Genomic DNA, 16,007 nt, shown 5'->3' with positions numbered 1-16,007 from the left:
AACTGTCCATGTTTAAAGACAGCTGACAGACAATAATAGTGATGATGATGATGATGATGATGAAACCTGCTCTGCAGGACATCTACCTCAAACACTGCAAAAACAGCTGTTAAAATCAAGGACGCAATCCACACCAGTAATCATCTTTTCACTTTGTTGTCATCTGGTGAGCGCTTCTGTAGCCTGATGGCAAAAACCAGGAGACTTAGGAGTTTCTTCCCCCAGGCTGTCAGGCTCCTAAACTCAAAACCAGCCTCTTAACATCTTCATGTCTTCGCTTAATCTTCACTTTATCAGTAAGATATTAATCATTCACTACCCCACATTGACATACTGAAAGTGTCAACCTGTTTGCACATTTGCCTCTTTTACATCCCTGTGTATCTTAATACTTAATAGTATCTTAAGACTACAGTTTACTTTCATGCACATTATTTTCCATTCTATATTTAATTCTACAGTATACATCTTTTTTATATATTATTCTTATATTTATATTGTATACTTTTATTTCATTCTTTCATAGTTATGTTTATGTATATTTTGGGTTGTATTTTTAATTAATTGCACTGTCCATGGAGCGGACCTGACTCACATTTCACTGCTGGTTATATATGCTCTATATAATTGTGTATGTGACAAATAAAATCTTGAATCTTGTCTAAATGACCGAAAGAGGCAGTAGGTTGCTGACAGAGAACAAAAGCGCTGTGCTGCTGAGCGCGCCAATAGAATAGGGGCGGGCGGTTTGAGTTTCGAACTGTGTCCGTGACAGAGAACGATCCAATAGTCATCAGGTGACGTAACGCGTTCTATCCAATGGCAGACGTGCTTTCAATCCGCCCAATGAGAACAGGGCGGCGTTAGGGCTTAAAATGACAGCGTTCGCCAGCGCCGTTCATTGTGTTTTTTCTCCGTGAAGTTCACAGCTCGAAGTTATGGCAAGAACCAAGCAGACCGCCCGTAAGTCCACTGGTGGCAAAGCGCCCAGGAAGCAGCTCGCCACCAAGGCTGCACGCAAGAGCGCCCCGGCTACCGGCGGCGTGAAGAAGCCTCACCGTTACAGGCCCGGGACCGTGGCTCTGAGGGAGATCCGCCGTTATCAGAAGTCTACTGAGCTGCTTATCCGCAAGCTGCCCTTCCAGCGCCTGGTGAGAGAAATCGCTCAGGATTTCAAGACCGACTTGCGTTTCCAGAGCTCGGCCGTCATGGCCTTGCAGGAGGCTAGCGAGGCGTACCTGGTCGGTCTGTTCGAGGACACCAACCTGTGCGCCATTCACGCCAAGAGAGTGACCATCATGCCTAAGGACATTCAGCTGGCCCGCCGTATTCGCGGAGAGCGCGCTTAAACCTCAATTCTGTCTAACGTACACAAAGGCTCTTTTAAGAGCCACCACATAATCTCTGAAAAATGAGCAGTTCTTCATATCTGTGTGTGTGAGCTCAGCGTTTGTCATATTGAGCTCAATATTTGTGTGTATGTGTATATATATGTGTGTGTGTATATATATATATACACACAAGCACACACACAAAGTATGGTAACTCCGTACTGTTACATTACAACACTCTAAATTTATATACATATACACACACGTTTCAGTTATGTCTGTATATTCTATACTGCTTTTGATTTCTTTTTTCTTTTACTGTTTGGTTCTGTCTTTACTTCTGAATCTTTGTTCACCCTTTGTAGCGCATACATATACATGAACCGATTTGATTCAAGACTGGCATCATTACATCATGCATAAAATTTTGGAGTCCACTTTTGCCATTTTAAATAATACCATAACTTTTGGCTTACTATCATATAATCATATAATATATAATATAAAAAACTTCTGGTTTTAAATAATCACTAAGGGCTAAGCCCCCCTAAAGATGAAATCCTAGAACCGCCCCTGATCTTATGTCTACTGAAAATCACTGAAATGTAAGTTTTTACGTTTACTTCAAATACTTAAGTACATTAAATATCAGGAAACTACTTTTGATATTTAAGTACAGTAAATATCAGATACTTTAAGACTTTTACTTACTTACAATAGAGTGTGCAGTCTGTTGTTCAGCTGTTGTCTTGTTTATCTATAACAAACAGAGTCTACTTATATACATGTACTCTAACATAGCTGTTCAAATGATGGCCACCAAAATCCCATTTACAGTGAGGCATTTCAAGTAGAACAGTGTCTTTGTTTTGACCCACATTTGGTATTTTAATTTTGACTTCAATGAGCTTTCCTTCTGAATGATACTGAGTTTTAGAATGAGATTAGTGTTGGAGAAATGTAGCTCTCTTAGACTAGAAACTTTAAAGATTGTATAATTTTTTGTGTTTCACAGCTGATATCATGACTCCTGAATGTTGTCTTTACATTCTTTTTTGTGTTGCTTGTAATCTACTCTCAGGGTTAAATGTGGGATCGGTTTATAATGTACCCAGACGAACGGGGAACACCGGGCCTCCTAGTAGTGGACCTAGGAGTATAGCACACAGGCCTCAAGCCGCAACAGTAGTGTTGCAAAGTATACCTTGGGTTAAATTGACAAATGACGTCAAAAGTCTTAAAAAGCAATATCCGATATACATAATAAATTCCATTGAGTAGAATATATTATATAATTTGATTTACATACATCTCTCTTTTTATTTTATGTAGTGTGTGTGTGTGTAAAGTTTGGTGGTAGAAACAGGATCTTTTCCCTCTTTTCTTTTGTCATAAAGCACAAAGCTCAGTGTAAAATGGCGGAAGGGGAACAAAGCACAGAGGGGACAGTGGGGAGGAGTAAGTGTGTAGGAGGAGCGGGAGGAGGCGCTCCGCGTCAGGAGCTTTGAGATTATGACCAATAACACACGTTTGTTCTCTTGTGCATAGTTACAATGTCAGCCTGTAAATAGAGCAGCCGCTAGGTGGGGGTTACTCATCCTCTCGCAGTTCGCTCGAACAGCAACACCATGCCTGAACCAGCTAAGACCGCGCCTAAGAAGGGATCCAAGAAAGCCGTGACCAAGACGGCAGGTAAAGGCGGCAAGAAGCGCAGAAAGACCAGGAAGGAGAGTTACGCCATCTACGTGTACAAAGTGCTGAAGCAGGTGCACCCTGATACCGGTATCTCCTCTAAGGCCATGGGCATCATGAACTCGTTCGTCAACGACATTTTTGAGCGCATCGCCGGGGAGTCTTCTCGTCTTGCTCATTACAACAAGCGCTCCACCATCACCTCTAGGGAGATCCAGACTGCCGTGCGTCTGTTGCTTCCCGGAGAGTTGGCCAAGCACGCCGTGTCTGAGGGCACAAAGGCCGTCACCAAGTACACCAGCTCCAAGTAAAGCGCCTTACCGCCGTCTTTATCAACACAAAGGCTCTTTTAAGAGCCGCCCACTTTCTCATACAAGGTGCAAATCTCTTTTCTGCGTGAGTGACAGACACAAACAAACAAAGGATAAGCCCCCTTTTTTTCACGTATGTATTCCATCAGTGCTACTTAATTTTAATAAATAATTACAATTACCAGTTTGGCCGCCGGTGTTTCTTTTTCCTTTAAATTTTATTGAAAGACTTTCAAAGAATTAATTCACAAGTACATCATGTGTTTTACAATTGTAACCGAGCGTTTGACATCGGGTTCACCTAAACTGAAATGCTACTAAAAATAAGAAACGGAGGCTCATCATTTGTTCATAAGCTATTTTTATTATTATTGTCCAACGTGGTGCTCCACACCAATCTTCCCGAGAACACTGCCCTCTTGTGCGCATGCCCACACAGCCTCTACGGCGAGCCCCGACGGGAAAATGTATTACACACACACATCACAATGCTCAGCATAACATCAACATGCACTCCAACTCACAGATTAGGTCTGTGATCATACGTTTGAATAATAAAAAAAGACATCAGTTATAAAAAACAGAAATTTAGTCATATCTGCTTTAAAATTTTAGACATATTTACAAGCATCTATCAGCAAAACGTTTTTAATAAAGTGCAAGGTAATTTGTTTTGATTGTCGATACAAAAAAAATAGCTAGTAAAGTTCCATCACATTTTTGTTAGCTTTGTGTCAAAAATTACACTATTACAATATATTGCAGTACATTGTTTATTCATTCGCATTCATATTTAAATCTAGGTTTTTGACTTTATGCCATATTTCTGCTGATCGTGTACATTTTATCAAAAGATGTTACATTTTTTTCCTTCTGTTTAAAATCATTTACATTTAAAGCATTACATTAGTCTTTATATTTAAATGTAAAATCTCTCTATACTAGTTTATAAAAAGCTCATCCTTTTTCTTGCTCGTCCTATCCTCTATCTCTGAGTTCATATCTCTTATCCATTCAGTCCTTCTTTCCATTGCCTGTGTCACATGTTTACAAAAAGCTATGTTTAATTTATTATCCAGCTAAGTAGCACCCAGACCTCCTAGGTTTGTTGGTTTGTATAGAAATGTTTGTGTTGTAACTTCTCTATTGTTTCTCCATTTAAAACCTACACACATTTTATTTCATTTTATTATCATTTTATTGTCAGAGGGAAAGACAATAATTTAGATAATATAAATGATTTAATTAATGATTTCTTGATTTATAATGAGCTATTTCTAGTTTTCAATTTCATATTTTATTTTAAATGATTTCTCTTCCCAGATGTGTTCAGCACATTTACTGATTGTAATTGTTAAGCCTAACACTTTCACCTCTTCTTTGTTTTGGGTGTCTAGGGGTGGAACAACACTATTGCTCATCCATACTGCTTCTGTTTTGTTTTGATTCAGTTTAGTGCCAGACATTTCTTCATATTTCTTAAAATGTCTCATTATCACCTTTAATTCAAAGTGAATATTAATTAAAATTGCTATAATCATCAGCATAAGCTGTAACCTTAACCACTCTTCCTGCTGTTGTTTTTAAACCTTGTACTCTTTTATCATGTTTGATTTTGTGTAAGATTGGTCTAATTGCAGTAGTATTAGTATTAGCAGTAGTAGTAGTAGAGGTCTTCACGGGTCCACTTAGATCCGAAAACCCGAGGTCCGAGCGGGTTCGGGTCTAAAAGTTTCACGTGTGCCTCGGACACGGGTCGGGTATAATAATAGCGGCATCGGGTCTCGGGTAATTTAAAATGAATGTGTTTTTACCGAACGGACCCGAGAAGACCCGAACTACTGTATCTCGTGTGTGTGCATAGACTCGAGTCCTTTTCCAACCTCTCCTCTGTTTGCCAAGACCGCTTGCAACATGTGGCTGGCGATGTGTGGCTGGCGGTAAGCTAATTTCAATCAATTAGTTGTCAATCAATTTTGAATCAACTCTGTAGCAGTTACTTTAGTGTAGAGTTATCCAACATTCGGGTCCAATCGGGTTAAAAAAAATTTTACGTCGGACTCGGGTCTAATTTTTTCGGGTTTGTCTCGGGTCGGGTCTTTCTTTAAAAAAATGTATATATATGCACGTCGCGTTCAGGTAAAAAGTGATTCGGGTCACTTCGGGTCGGGTACATTTCTTTAGACCCGAGAAGACCTCTAAGTAGTAGTAAATAAATAAAAAAAATTAACTAATAAATTATTACTACTACTACGAATAATAATAATAATAATAATAATAATAATAATAATAATTACTACAAATAATTTTTCTATTGTGTGAGTTACCTGCATTTCCTAAACGTGGACACACGATGGCGGTCAACATCCATCCACAATACTATTATGTTTGTGTATTCTCTCACTCTCACTCATTTTCTACCGCTTATCCGAACTACCTCGGGTCACGGGGAGCCTGTGTCTCAGGCATCATCGGGCATCAAGGCAGGATACACCCTGGACGGAGTGCCAACCCACTGCAGGGCACGCGCACACACACACACACTCTCTCATTCACTCACGCAATCACACACTACGGACAATTTCCAGAGATGCCAATCAACCTACCATGCATGTCTTTGGACCGGGGGAGGAAACCGGAGTATCCGGCGGAAACCCCCGAGGCACGAAGAGAACATGCAAACTCCACACACACAAGGTGGAGGCGGGAATCGAACCCCCAACCCTGGAGGTGTGAGGCGAATGTGCTAACCACTAAGCCACCGTGCCCCCCTATATTAAATCATTAATATGCTAAAAAAAAAAAATATATATATAACAGTGTTGAGGATGGATAATGACCGCCATTGTGTGGCCATGTTAAGGAAACAAGGAGCTCTTTTCCAAAACGCTATAAATCCATTTTAATAGTTTTTATGAAAATTACTTTATTTTTTTTTTTTTTTAACCTAGACCTACACATTTTGTTTATTTTCAATTTATCCTGTTAAAATGGTCTGTTGGCTCAGTCTGAACATGTTAAACAGTGATTGTTAAATGAAACAACAATTTTGTTGAATATAAATTCAAAGTTTATTTTTATTTTTTTCCAAAACGCTATAAATCCATCCTTTATTTAATTTTTTTTTTTTTTTTTTTTTTTTTTTTTTTTTTTTTTTTTTAATAAAAAGAGACATAAACCAACAAGAAATCATGCAACATATGACATCAGGGAAATAAATAACTTACAAATAAAATAAATAGTAACATAAAATAAATATTTTCAATTTCAGGTTTCAATATTGTCCACCACATAAAACAAATAATTTAAAATTAACACACATACAATGTTAACAATACATTCCAATCACTTAGTAACACATTTACTGTAAGCTACACTGTACAAAAAGTAACGATAGTAATGATAACAATATTCAACAGGCAACTTATTTAGTAATACATTCAAAGTCATTTTTTGTTTTGTCAAAGTGTCAAACCTGTAACAAGTAGGACCAATTTGTCCACAACATTGTCCACACAAATATCCAATAACGATAACGATATTCAATAGGCAAGTCATTCAGTAATACATTGGAATTCAGTAAAGTGTCAAACCCGTAAACAGTAGGACCATTGTGCGCTATACGTAAAACAAATCACATAGTGTGTGTGAGATGTGCTTGGAGTGTGTGAGAGGACAGAGAGAGAGTGAGAGAGATAGAAAGCATGAAAAAATTATTATTAAAAATATTCAATAAAGATAACGATATTCAACAGGCAAGTCATTCAGTAATACATTGGAATTCAGTAAAGTGTCAAACCCGTAAACAGTAGGACCATTGTCACATAGTGTGTGTGTCTGCATCTTCATCACTCTGGCCTGCATTTTCAGTCACCTGACACAGTGCATCATCATAAAAAGTCCTCACAACATCAGAAACACCTATTGCTCCTAATAGTGCTAGCACATTGCCCTTCTTTGCAGCCTTTACAGAGGTCCGCTTTGGAAGTAACTCAGGTTTCAGGTCAGCCCATCGCTTGCCCCGCTTTAATACACTATGGAAACAATACTCCCCATTGTGTTGTATTTAAACCAACCTTGTTGGTACTCAAGTCAAGCATGCATGCTTCACTGATTTTAAAGCTCTTCTGAGCCTTAACACACTCTTTTGTGGCTGACCATAAACTCTGTCTGTGCCATAAACGTGAACGTGGCCGAATTGCTGCAGGATGGCATGGTATTCCTGTGGTAGCAGAATTGTGTCAATTTTCCTGATCTTCTGCTCAATTCTGCCACCTCGGTCTGCTGGGAGAAAACTGTGGCCTCTTACTGGAAAGGTGTGCTCTATTGCAAGGTTGGGAAAAAACTGACGAAGTTCCATGAGCATGGACACCATGTTCATGTTTTTGTTTTGCCCAAAACAAGAGTCGCTGAACAGCCGAAGTCCCCTGGATCTGCTTACTTTGTCCTGAAGTCGAACATTAAGGCAGTCACTCAGCGCAGAAGCAAGCATATTGCTGTCTTTGCTACTCTCATTCTCCTGCCACACGTACAGTAGAGATGGACATCATCTTTATTCTGCTGACTGTTGTCACCATGGTGCACAACAACACCAAACAGGTACAGATACATCTGCCGTGAGTAATAGGCCTATCCTATTGGGGTTTTTGGAATTACCATGTTTTGCATCATATCAAAACAGAGGGTCACATGACCTTCTGCAACCCTGCCTAACAGGTCATAAAACATGCGCGCTCTGCGACGATGCAAAATGAATGATGCAGATTCCATCCTCTTCTCAGTCTCAGTTAGGTTTGGCTCTGTAATCCTGATCTTGTGCTTGGCACAACCAGAGCATGCATCTGTAGCTGGGTGACCGAAGCCAAGATTGAAGTCCTTGGAGAACACAGAGTAATAGAGGGAGTAGCTGGTATGAGCATGGTTCTGAGCCTCAAAAAGTTCATGCATCTTGAGCACATTCAGGTCACTAGGGAGATACTTGCGGCCTGGTGCTCCTCTCCGCCCATAATGGCTGGCCCTGCAGGTAAAAGACTGGATGTGCTCAACAATAAGTTGCCTTCTCTTGTTGTGCTTCTCACTGTGCCGTGTACCACCTCTTCAGTCTCACCTCTTGAGCCTCAGCAGTCTCAGCATAATATCGAGCCACCCGGGACACACGGTCTTTGCTGATGCCTGTGAAAGTAATTTTTTAGATTGTCATATACATTGATTAAAGCCAGTATGAAATAAGGCAAGTTTATTTGTATAGCACATTTCATACACAGGGGTCAGGAACCTTTTTACATTAGTAGGCTAGTATTATTATCAGTACTTTCCACACTGCAAAAAATTAATGTCTTAGTATTTTTGTCTTGTTTTCTAATATAAATATCTAAAAATTCTTAAATTGAGATACATTTACTTGGTAAGCAAGTTTTTTTTTTCTTAAAACAAGTCAAAATATCTGCCAGTGCAGTAAGAAAAATAAACTTAAATTAAGTTTATTGAATTAAGTTGAGGGGGCACGGTGGCTTAGTGGTTAGCACGTTCGCCTCACACCTCCAGGGTTGGGGGTTCGGTTCCCGCCTCCACCTTGTGTGTGTGGAGTTTGCATGTTCTCCACGTGCCTCGGGGGTTTCCTCTGGGTACTCCGGTTTCCTCCCCCGGTCCAAAGACATGCATGGTAGGTTGATTGGCATCTCTGGAAAATTGTCCGAAGTGTGTGATTGCGTGAGTGAATGAGAGTGTGTGTGTGCCCTGTGATGGGTTGGCACTCCGTCCAGGATGTATCCTGCCTTGATGCCCGATGACGCCTGAGACAGGCACAGGCTCCCCGTGACCCGAGGTAGTTCGGATAAGCGGTAGAGAATGAGAGAGAGTGAATTAAGTTGAAACTGGAGTTAAGCTTATTTTTCTTAGTTTGACTTGTATTAAGTAAAAATAACTCTTGATTTTCATAATTTATTCAAATAAACAAGACTTAAAATCTTAAGCCACTTGCTTACCAAGTAAATGTATCTCAATTTAAGAATTTTCAGATATTTATATTAGAAAACAAGACCAAAATACTAAGACATTCATTTTGCAGTGCATGTTACGTTAGCATGCTTGTTTATCTACAAATCTACAAAATGGAGAAATCCACAAAACGGTATTAAACTACCCAAATGTGAAACGAAAATTGTACTCACCAAACACTTTAATGAAGGTTGCCTTGCAAACAGGCACCAGGTTATATATATATATATATATATATATGTTCACCCTTTGTTTGACTACGGCTTGTCACGGTGATTAATAACCAGTTTACATGTTGATTTCCAGATTCTGGCAGTCACACGCAAATATCAGAATCACACTTCATTGCTCTGCTTTCAGTACAATAGAGTGTACGGTGTATCAGACTCTGTTGTTCAGCTGTTGTATTGTTTATATATAACAAACAGAGTCTACTTATATACATGTAATCTAACATAGCTGTTCAAATGATGGCCACCAAAATCCAATTTCCAGTGAGGCATTTCAAGTAGAACAGTGAATTGTTTTGACCCACATTTCTTGTTTTTTTTAGAAACCGCTTGCACGTGTCTATGAAATTTTGTATAAAATTTTGACTCTGTATTATGTTCGTACTATGTTTTTAAAAGAACAGTGATAAAGTGCAGAATCTGAGAGCTTTAGACCTCTGATAATAAGTTCATTAGAGTCTCTGTTTTTTTCTGACTCATATAGTGCTGTATGTGCTGAACTTTACATGTCTCTAGAAGACCACACCCAGGAAGTGATGCTGTTGTAGTGTACAGATCACCACTTTACAGTATCAGTGACAGTGAACTGAGTCACAAATAAAACACAGAACTATTCCACTGTTGCAGATCAACTCAGTGCATCTGACTTCACCTCTTAAACATCTTTACATTGTCTTGTCATTTTTCATTTATTGTTCATGAATCTTGCCTTTAAGTTTGAACAAATAATATTAATAAAATCCAACTACAAAGTTTACATTCCTGATACAGGAAAATGATTCAGTTTGCACATAATTTACATTTTCAGTACATATCTATATACACTTCAATTCAATTCAATTCAAGTTTATTTGTATAGCGCTTTTTACAATGGACATTGTCACAAAGCAGCTTTACAGAACATAAACATAAAACAAAAGATAAACATAAGGAGAAGTATAAAGAATTAATATAATAAAAATTCAAGATATATACAGTTCACAGTGTGTATGTATGTATGTATGTGTGTATGTGTATTTGTCCCCAATGAGCAAGTCTGAGGGCTCAGGCAACAGTGGCAAGGAAAAACTCCCTTAGATTGGTAAAGGAAGAAACCTTGAGAGGAACCAGACTCAAGGGGAACCCATCCTCATATGGGTGACACTAGATGGTGTGGTTACAAATATACAAGTATCACAGAGTCCAACTGGAGCCGGTAGATCTGTAGATGTCTCAGGGTTCTCACAGAGTCAGCCTTGTCTCAGTGGAGGTCCAGAAATTTCAACGCACGGAAGACGATCTTAGCATGGGTGTCTCAGCATGGGTAGAAAAAGAGAAGAGAAGAGCAGTGCAGAGGGATTAACATATCTGCTGTTCATAAGAATGTGCAAGTCTAGTGTGATAGTGCACAATATTTATGGGATGTATTATGTGTACGCCTGACTAAAGAGATGAGTTTTCAATCTACATTTAAACTGTGAAAGTGTGTCTGAGCCCCGAACACTATCAGGAAGACTATTCCAAAGTTTGGGAGCTAAATAAGAGAACGCTCTTCCGCCTTTAGTAGACTTAGATATTCTGGGGACTACCAGGAGTCCTGAGTTTTGTGATCTCAGAGAGCGTGAAGGATTGTAACGTGTTAGAAGACTAGTTAGATACATGTGAGCTAAGCCATTAAGAGCCTTGTACATAAGTAGCAGCAGTTTGTAATCAATTCTAAACTTAACAGGTAGCCAGTGTAGAGATGATAAAATTGGGGTTATATGGTCATACTTTCTTGTCCTAGTGAGAACTCTGGCCGCTGCATTTTGGACTAACTGTAGCCTATTTATTAAAGATGCAGGACAACCACCTAGTAATGCATTACAATAGTCCAGTCTAGAGGTAATGAAAGCGTGAACTAGCTTCTCAGCATCAGATACAGACAGGATGTTTCTCAGCTTGGCAATATTTCTGAGGTGGAAGAAGGCTGTTTTTGTGGTTTGGGCGACATGATTTTCAAAAGACAAGTTACTGTCTAATATAACACCCAGGTCTTTCACTGTCGAGCTACTAGTAACAGTACATCCCTCTAATTGGAAATTAAGTTGTGAGAGTTTCTGTGTACTAGTTTTTGGGCCCATAAGTAGTGTTTCTGTCTTATCAGAGTTTAACAACAGAAAGTTACAGCTCATCCAGTCTTTTATCTCTCTAAGGCATTGAGTTAATTTCGACAATTTAGTTATTTCATCTGGAAGCATGTATATCGAGAAGAGCAGAGGTCCTAGAACTGATCCTTGAGGGACCCCATAATTAACTGGTAATAAGCTGGAGGATTCACCATTTAATTCTACAAAATGGTATCGATCAGACAGGTAGGATCTAAACCAACTTAAAGCCTGTCCATGAATACCTGTGTAATTTTGTAAGCGATCTAGGAGAATGTTGTGATCTATAGTGTCGAATGCAGCACTAAGGTCAAGTAGAACTAATAGTGACATACAGTCTTTGTCCGAAGCTAAGAACAAGTCATTTGTAACTTTAACAAGTGCAGTTTCTGTGCTATGATGGGGCCTGAAACCTGACTGAAACTCTTCGAGGATATTGTTCTCCTGTAAGAAGGAGCTCAGTTGAACAGACACAACCTTTTCTAGTATTTTAGACATAAACGGAAGGTGTGAAATCGGTCTGTAATTTGAAAGTCCATTAGGATCTAAATTAGATTTCTTAATGAGTGGCCTAATAACTGCCAACTTGAAGGATTTAGGGACGTGACCTAAAGATAACGAGGAGTTAATAATATTAAGAAGAGGCTCACCGGCTTTATGTAACACTTCTTTCAGTAGTTTAGTTGGAATGGGGTCTAGTGAACAAGTTGTTGATTTAGCTGTAGTAATAAGTTTAACTAACTCTTCCTGACCTGTACTTGTAAAGCAATGTAGTTGTGTGTTTAGAACCTTAGGTGAGACCGGGATGCTAGTTGCTCTTATGTGTTGAGCGTCACCTATTTTATTCCTGATACTTTCGATTTTATCAGTGAAGAATCTCATAAAATCGTCACTACTGAACTGTGATGGAATTGTGTGTTCAGATTTTTGGTTTTTTGTTAGTGTAGCTACTGTGCTAAATAAAAACCTGGGATTGTTCTGGTTATTTTCTATGAGTTTGCTCAGGTGCTCAGCCCTGGCTGCTTTTAGAGCCTGTCTATAGCTGGACATACTTTCCTTATATGCAATTCTAAAAACCTCTAATTTAGTTTTTCTCCACTTTCGCTCGAGGTTACGGGTCTCTCTCTTGAGGGTGTGAGTATGACTATTATACCATGGTGCAAGCGTTTTATCTCTAACCTTCTGTAATCTGATTGGGGCAACAGTGTCTAGTGTGCTAGTGAATATAGCGCCTATGCTGTTAGAAATTTCATCTAGGTCGTCTGTGTTTAAGGGTGCAGTAAGAAGTCCAGACAGATCAGGCAGGTTATTTGTGAATCTGTCTTTAGTGGTCGGAATAATAGTTCTACCGAGACGATAACGTGGTGAAACGCAGTTAGCCTGTTCTACAGGTAGTGTGTACATTATGAGATAATGGTCTGTGATATCATCACTTTGAGGAATGATATCTATATCAGTGACATCTATTCTGTGTGATATTATTAAATCTAGTGTATGATTACGACAGTGAGTTGCTCTAGTGACGTTTTGTTTGAGCCCAAATGAGTTTAGTAAGTCCATGAATGTGAGTCCTAGCGCATCATTTGTGTCGTCAACATGAATGTTAAAATCTCCTACAATTAATGCTTTATCAAAGCTAACCAGTAGGTCAGAAAGAAAATCTGTGAATTCTCTAAGAAAATCGGTGTAGGGCCCTGGTGGTCTATACACGGTCGCTAGCGCAAGAGACATCAGGGATTTTTGTTTCGTGTGCGTGTGCGATAGTGTAACATTAAGGACAAGCACTTCAAAAGACTTAAATCTATACTGTGTTCTCTGGGTAACAGTAAGGGAATCGTTAAAGATAGTGGCGACACCACCTCCACGACCAGTCTGTCGAGGCTCGTGCTTATAGATATAACCTGATGGTGTAGACTCATTTAGACCGATGTAGTCATTTGGTTTAATCCAGGTTTCGGTGAGGCATAATGCAGTAAGGCTATTGTCTGAGATTATTTCATTTACGATAAGTGCTTTGGGTGCAAGTGATCTAATGTTCAGAAGCCCAAATTTTAGGAACTGTTTTTGTTTGTTTCTTTGGCATTTTTCTGGTCTAATTACAGTAAGATTATTTCGAGAACGTCTTACATAATTACTTTTTAATCTCACTGCTCGGGGAACAGACACAGTTTCTATGGGGAGAGGTATGTGTGCATTTGTATCGATGTGTTGAGGTGAAGGATGGCTATTGAAATTTAAATTTAAGGCGTAGTTTACCAGTCAGAAGGTGTGCAGCGCCCTGGAGATGTGGTCCGAGAGGATCTCCGCTCCAACTCTGCTGGGGTGCAGGCCGTCAGCGCGGAACAGCCTAGGACGCTCCCAGAAAACATTCCAGTTATCAATAAAGTGTAGATTCTGAGCCGGACACCATGACTGAAGCCATTCATTAAAAGCAAAAAGTCTACTAAACCTTTCAATTCCTCGCTGGTACGTTGGAAGTAGTATAAATACACCTGCATGATCTTCATTAATTGAAAGATCTGGACCGCAGGCCACCGATTTAGCACCCGGACTCTTCTACAACGAAGCTATGCTGTTGTAATAGCTGCAGTATTTGGTTTTCATTGTAATAATAAATTAGATGTTTTCCATTAAATGTGTGTGTGATCCTGCACACCACCTACATGTGACATCATCTCACTCCTCACACAACTGCTATTCTAAATAAGGATACATAATGCAATAAGTGTTTTTAAATGTTTCTCTGTTTGTTACCAAATTATAAGAAGAACACAGATTAAATAATTAATAAGCTAAATAATACACAAACATAATAGTATTGTGGATGGATGTTGACCGCCATCGTGTGGCCACGTTTAGGAAATGCAGGTAACTCACACAATAGAAAAATAATTTGTAGTAATTATTATTATTAGTAGTAGTAGTAGTAGTAATTTATTAGTTAATTTTTTTATTAATTTACTACTACAGCTAATACTAATAATACTAATACTACTGCAATTAGACCAATCTTACACAAAATCCAAAATGATGAAAGAATACAAGGTGTAAAATCAACGGCAGGAAGAGTGGTTAAGGTTATAGCTTATGCTGATGATTATAACATTTTTAATTAATAACAGTAAATGTGCTGAACACATCTGGGAAGAGAAAGGAGTTTAAATAAAATCAAGAAATCAGTTAATTAAATCATTTGTATTATCTAAATTATTGTCTTTTCCTCTGACAATAAAATGATAATGAAATTAAATAAAATGTGTGTAGGTTTTAAATGGAGAAACAATAGAGAAGTTACATAAATATAGCTAAATATAGCATAAACATAGCTTTTTGTAAACATGTGACTCAAGCAATGGAAAGGACTGAATGGAGAGAGAAAAAACTTTATGTAAATTAGTATAGAGAGATTTTACATTTAAATATAAAGACTAATGTAATGCTTTAAATGTAAATGATTTTAAACAGAAGGAAAAAAATGTAACATCTTTTGATAAAATGTACACGATCAGCAGAAATATGGCATAAAGTCAAAAACCTAGATTTAAATATGAATGCGAATGAATAAACAATGTACTGCAATATATTGTAATAGTGTAATTTTTGACACAAAGCTAACAAAAATGTGATGGAACTTTACTAGCTATTTTTTTTGTATCGACAATCAAAACAAATTACCTTGCACTTTATTAAAAACGTTTTGCTGATAGATGCTTGTAAATATGTCTAAAATTTTAAAGCAGATATGACTAAATTTCTGTTTTTTATAACTGATGTCTTTTTTTATTATTCAAACGTATGATCACAGACCTAATCTGTGAGTTGGAGTGCATGTTGATGTTATGCTGAGCATTGTGATGTGTGTGTGTGTAATACATTTTCCCGTCGGGGCTCGCCGTAGAGGCTGTGTGGGCATGCGCACAAGAGGGCAGTGTTCTCGGGAAGATTGGTGTGGAGCACCACGTTGGACAATAATAATAAAAATAGCTTTATGAACAAATGATGAGCCTCCGTTTCTTATTTTTAGTAGCATTTCAGTTTAGGTGAACCCGATGTCAAACGCTCGGTTACAATTGTAAAACACATGATGTACTTGTGAATTAATTCTTTGAAAGTCTTTCAATAAAATTTAAAGGAAAAAGAAACACCGGCGGCCAAACTGGTAATTGTAATTATATATTAAAATTAAGTAGCACTGATGGAATACATACGTGAAAAAAAGGGGGCTTATCCTTTGTTTGTTTGTGTCTGTCACTCACGCAGAAAAGAGATTTGCACCTTGTATGAGAAAGTGGGCGGCTCTTAAAAGAGCCTTTGTGTTGA

The 16,007-nt window shown here is 38.4% G+C and overlaps 2 protein-coding genes across 2 annotated transcripts; both read left to right on the top strand.

The window, feature by feature from the left end:
- Positions 1 to 921: 921 nt before the first annotated feature.
- LOC132849023 (histone H3) lies at positions 922 to 1,367 on the top strand. The gene has a single exon (XM_060875191.1). The coding sequence runs from the start codon at positions 939 to 941 to the stop codon at positions 1,347 to 1,349; it is 411 nt and encodes a 136-aa protein (XP_060731174.1). The 5' UTR covers positions 922 to 938; the 3' UTR covers positions 1,350 to 1,367.
- A 1,574-nt stretch (positions 1,368 to 2,941) lies between these two features.
- LOC132848032 (histone H2B) lies at positions 2,942 to 3,355 on the top strand. Its single transcript, XM_060873542.1, has one exon. The coding sequence runs from the start codon at positions 2,960 to 2,962 to the stop codon at positions 3,332 to 3,334; it is 375 nt and encodes a 124-aa protein (XP_060729525.1). The 5' UTR covers positions 2,942 to 2,959; the 3' UTR covers positions 3,335 to 3,355.
- The last annotated feature ends 12,652 nt before the right edge of the window (positions 3,356 to 16,007 follow it).

This window comes from Tachysurus vachellii, chromosome 7 (genome assembly GCF_030014155.1).
Source record: "Tachysurus vachellii isolate PV-2020 chromosome 7, HZAU_Pvac_v1, whole genome shotgun sequence".
In the NCBI taxonomy this organism is placed as follows: Eukaryota; Metazoa; Chordata; class Actinopteri; order Siluriformes; family Bagridae; genus Tachysurus; species Tachysurus vachellii.
Note: the sequence above shows the minus strand (reverse complement) of the source record. Positions and strands in the feature narration are given on the sequence as shown.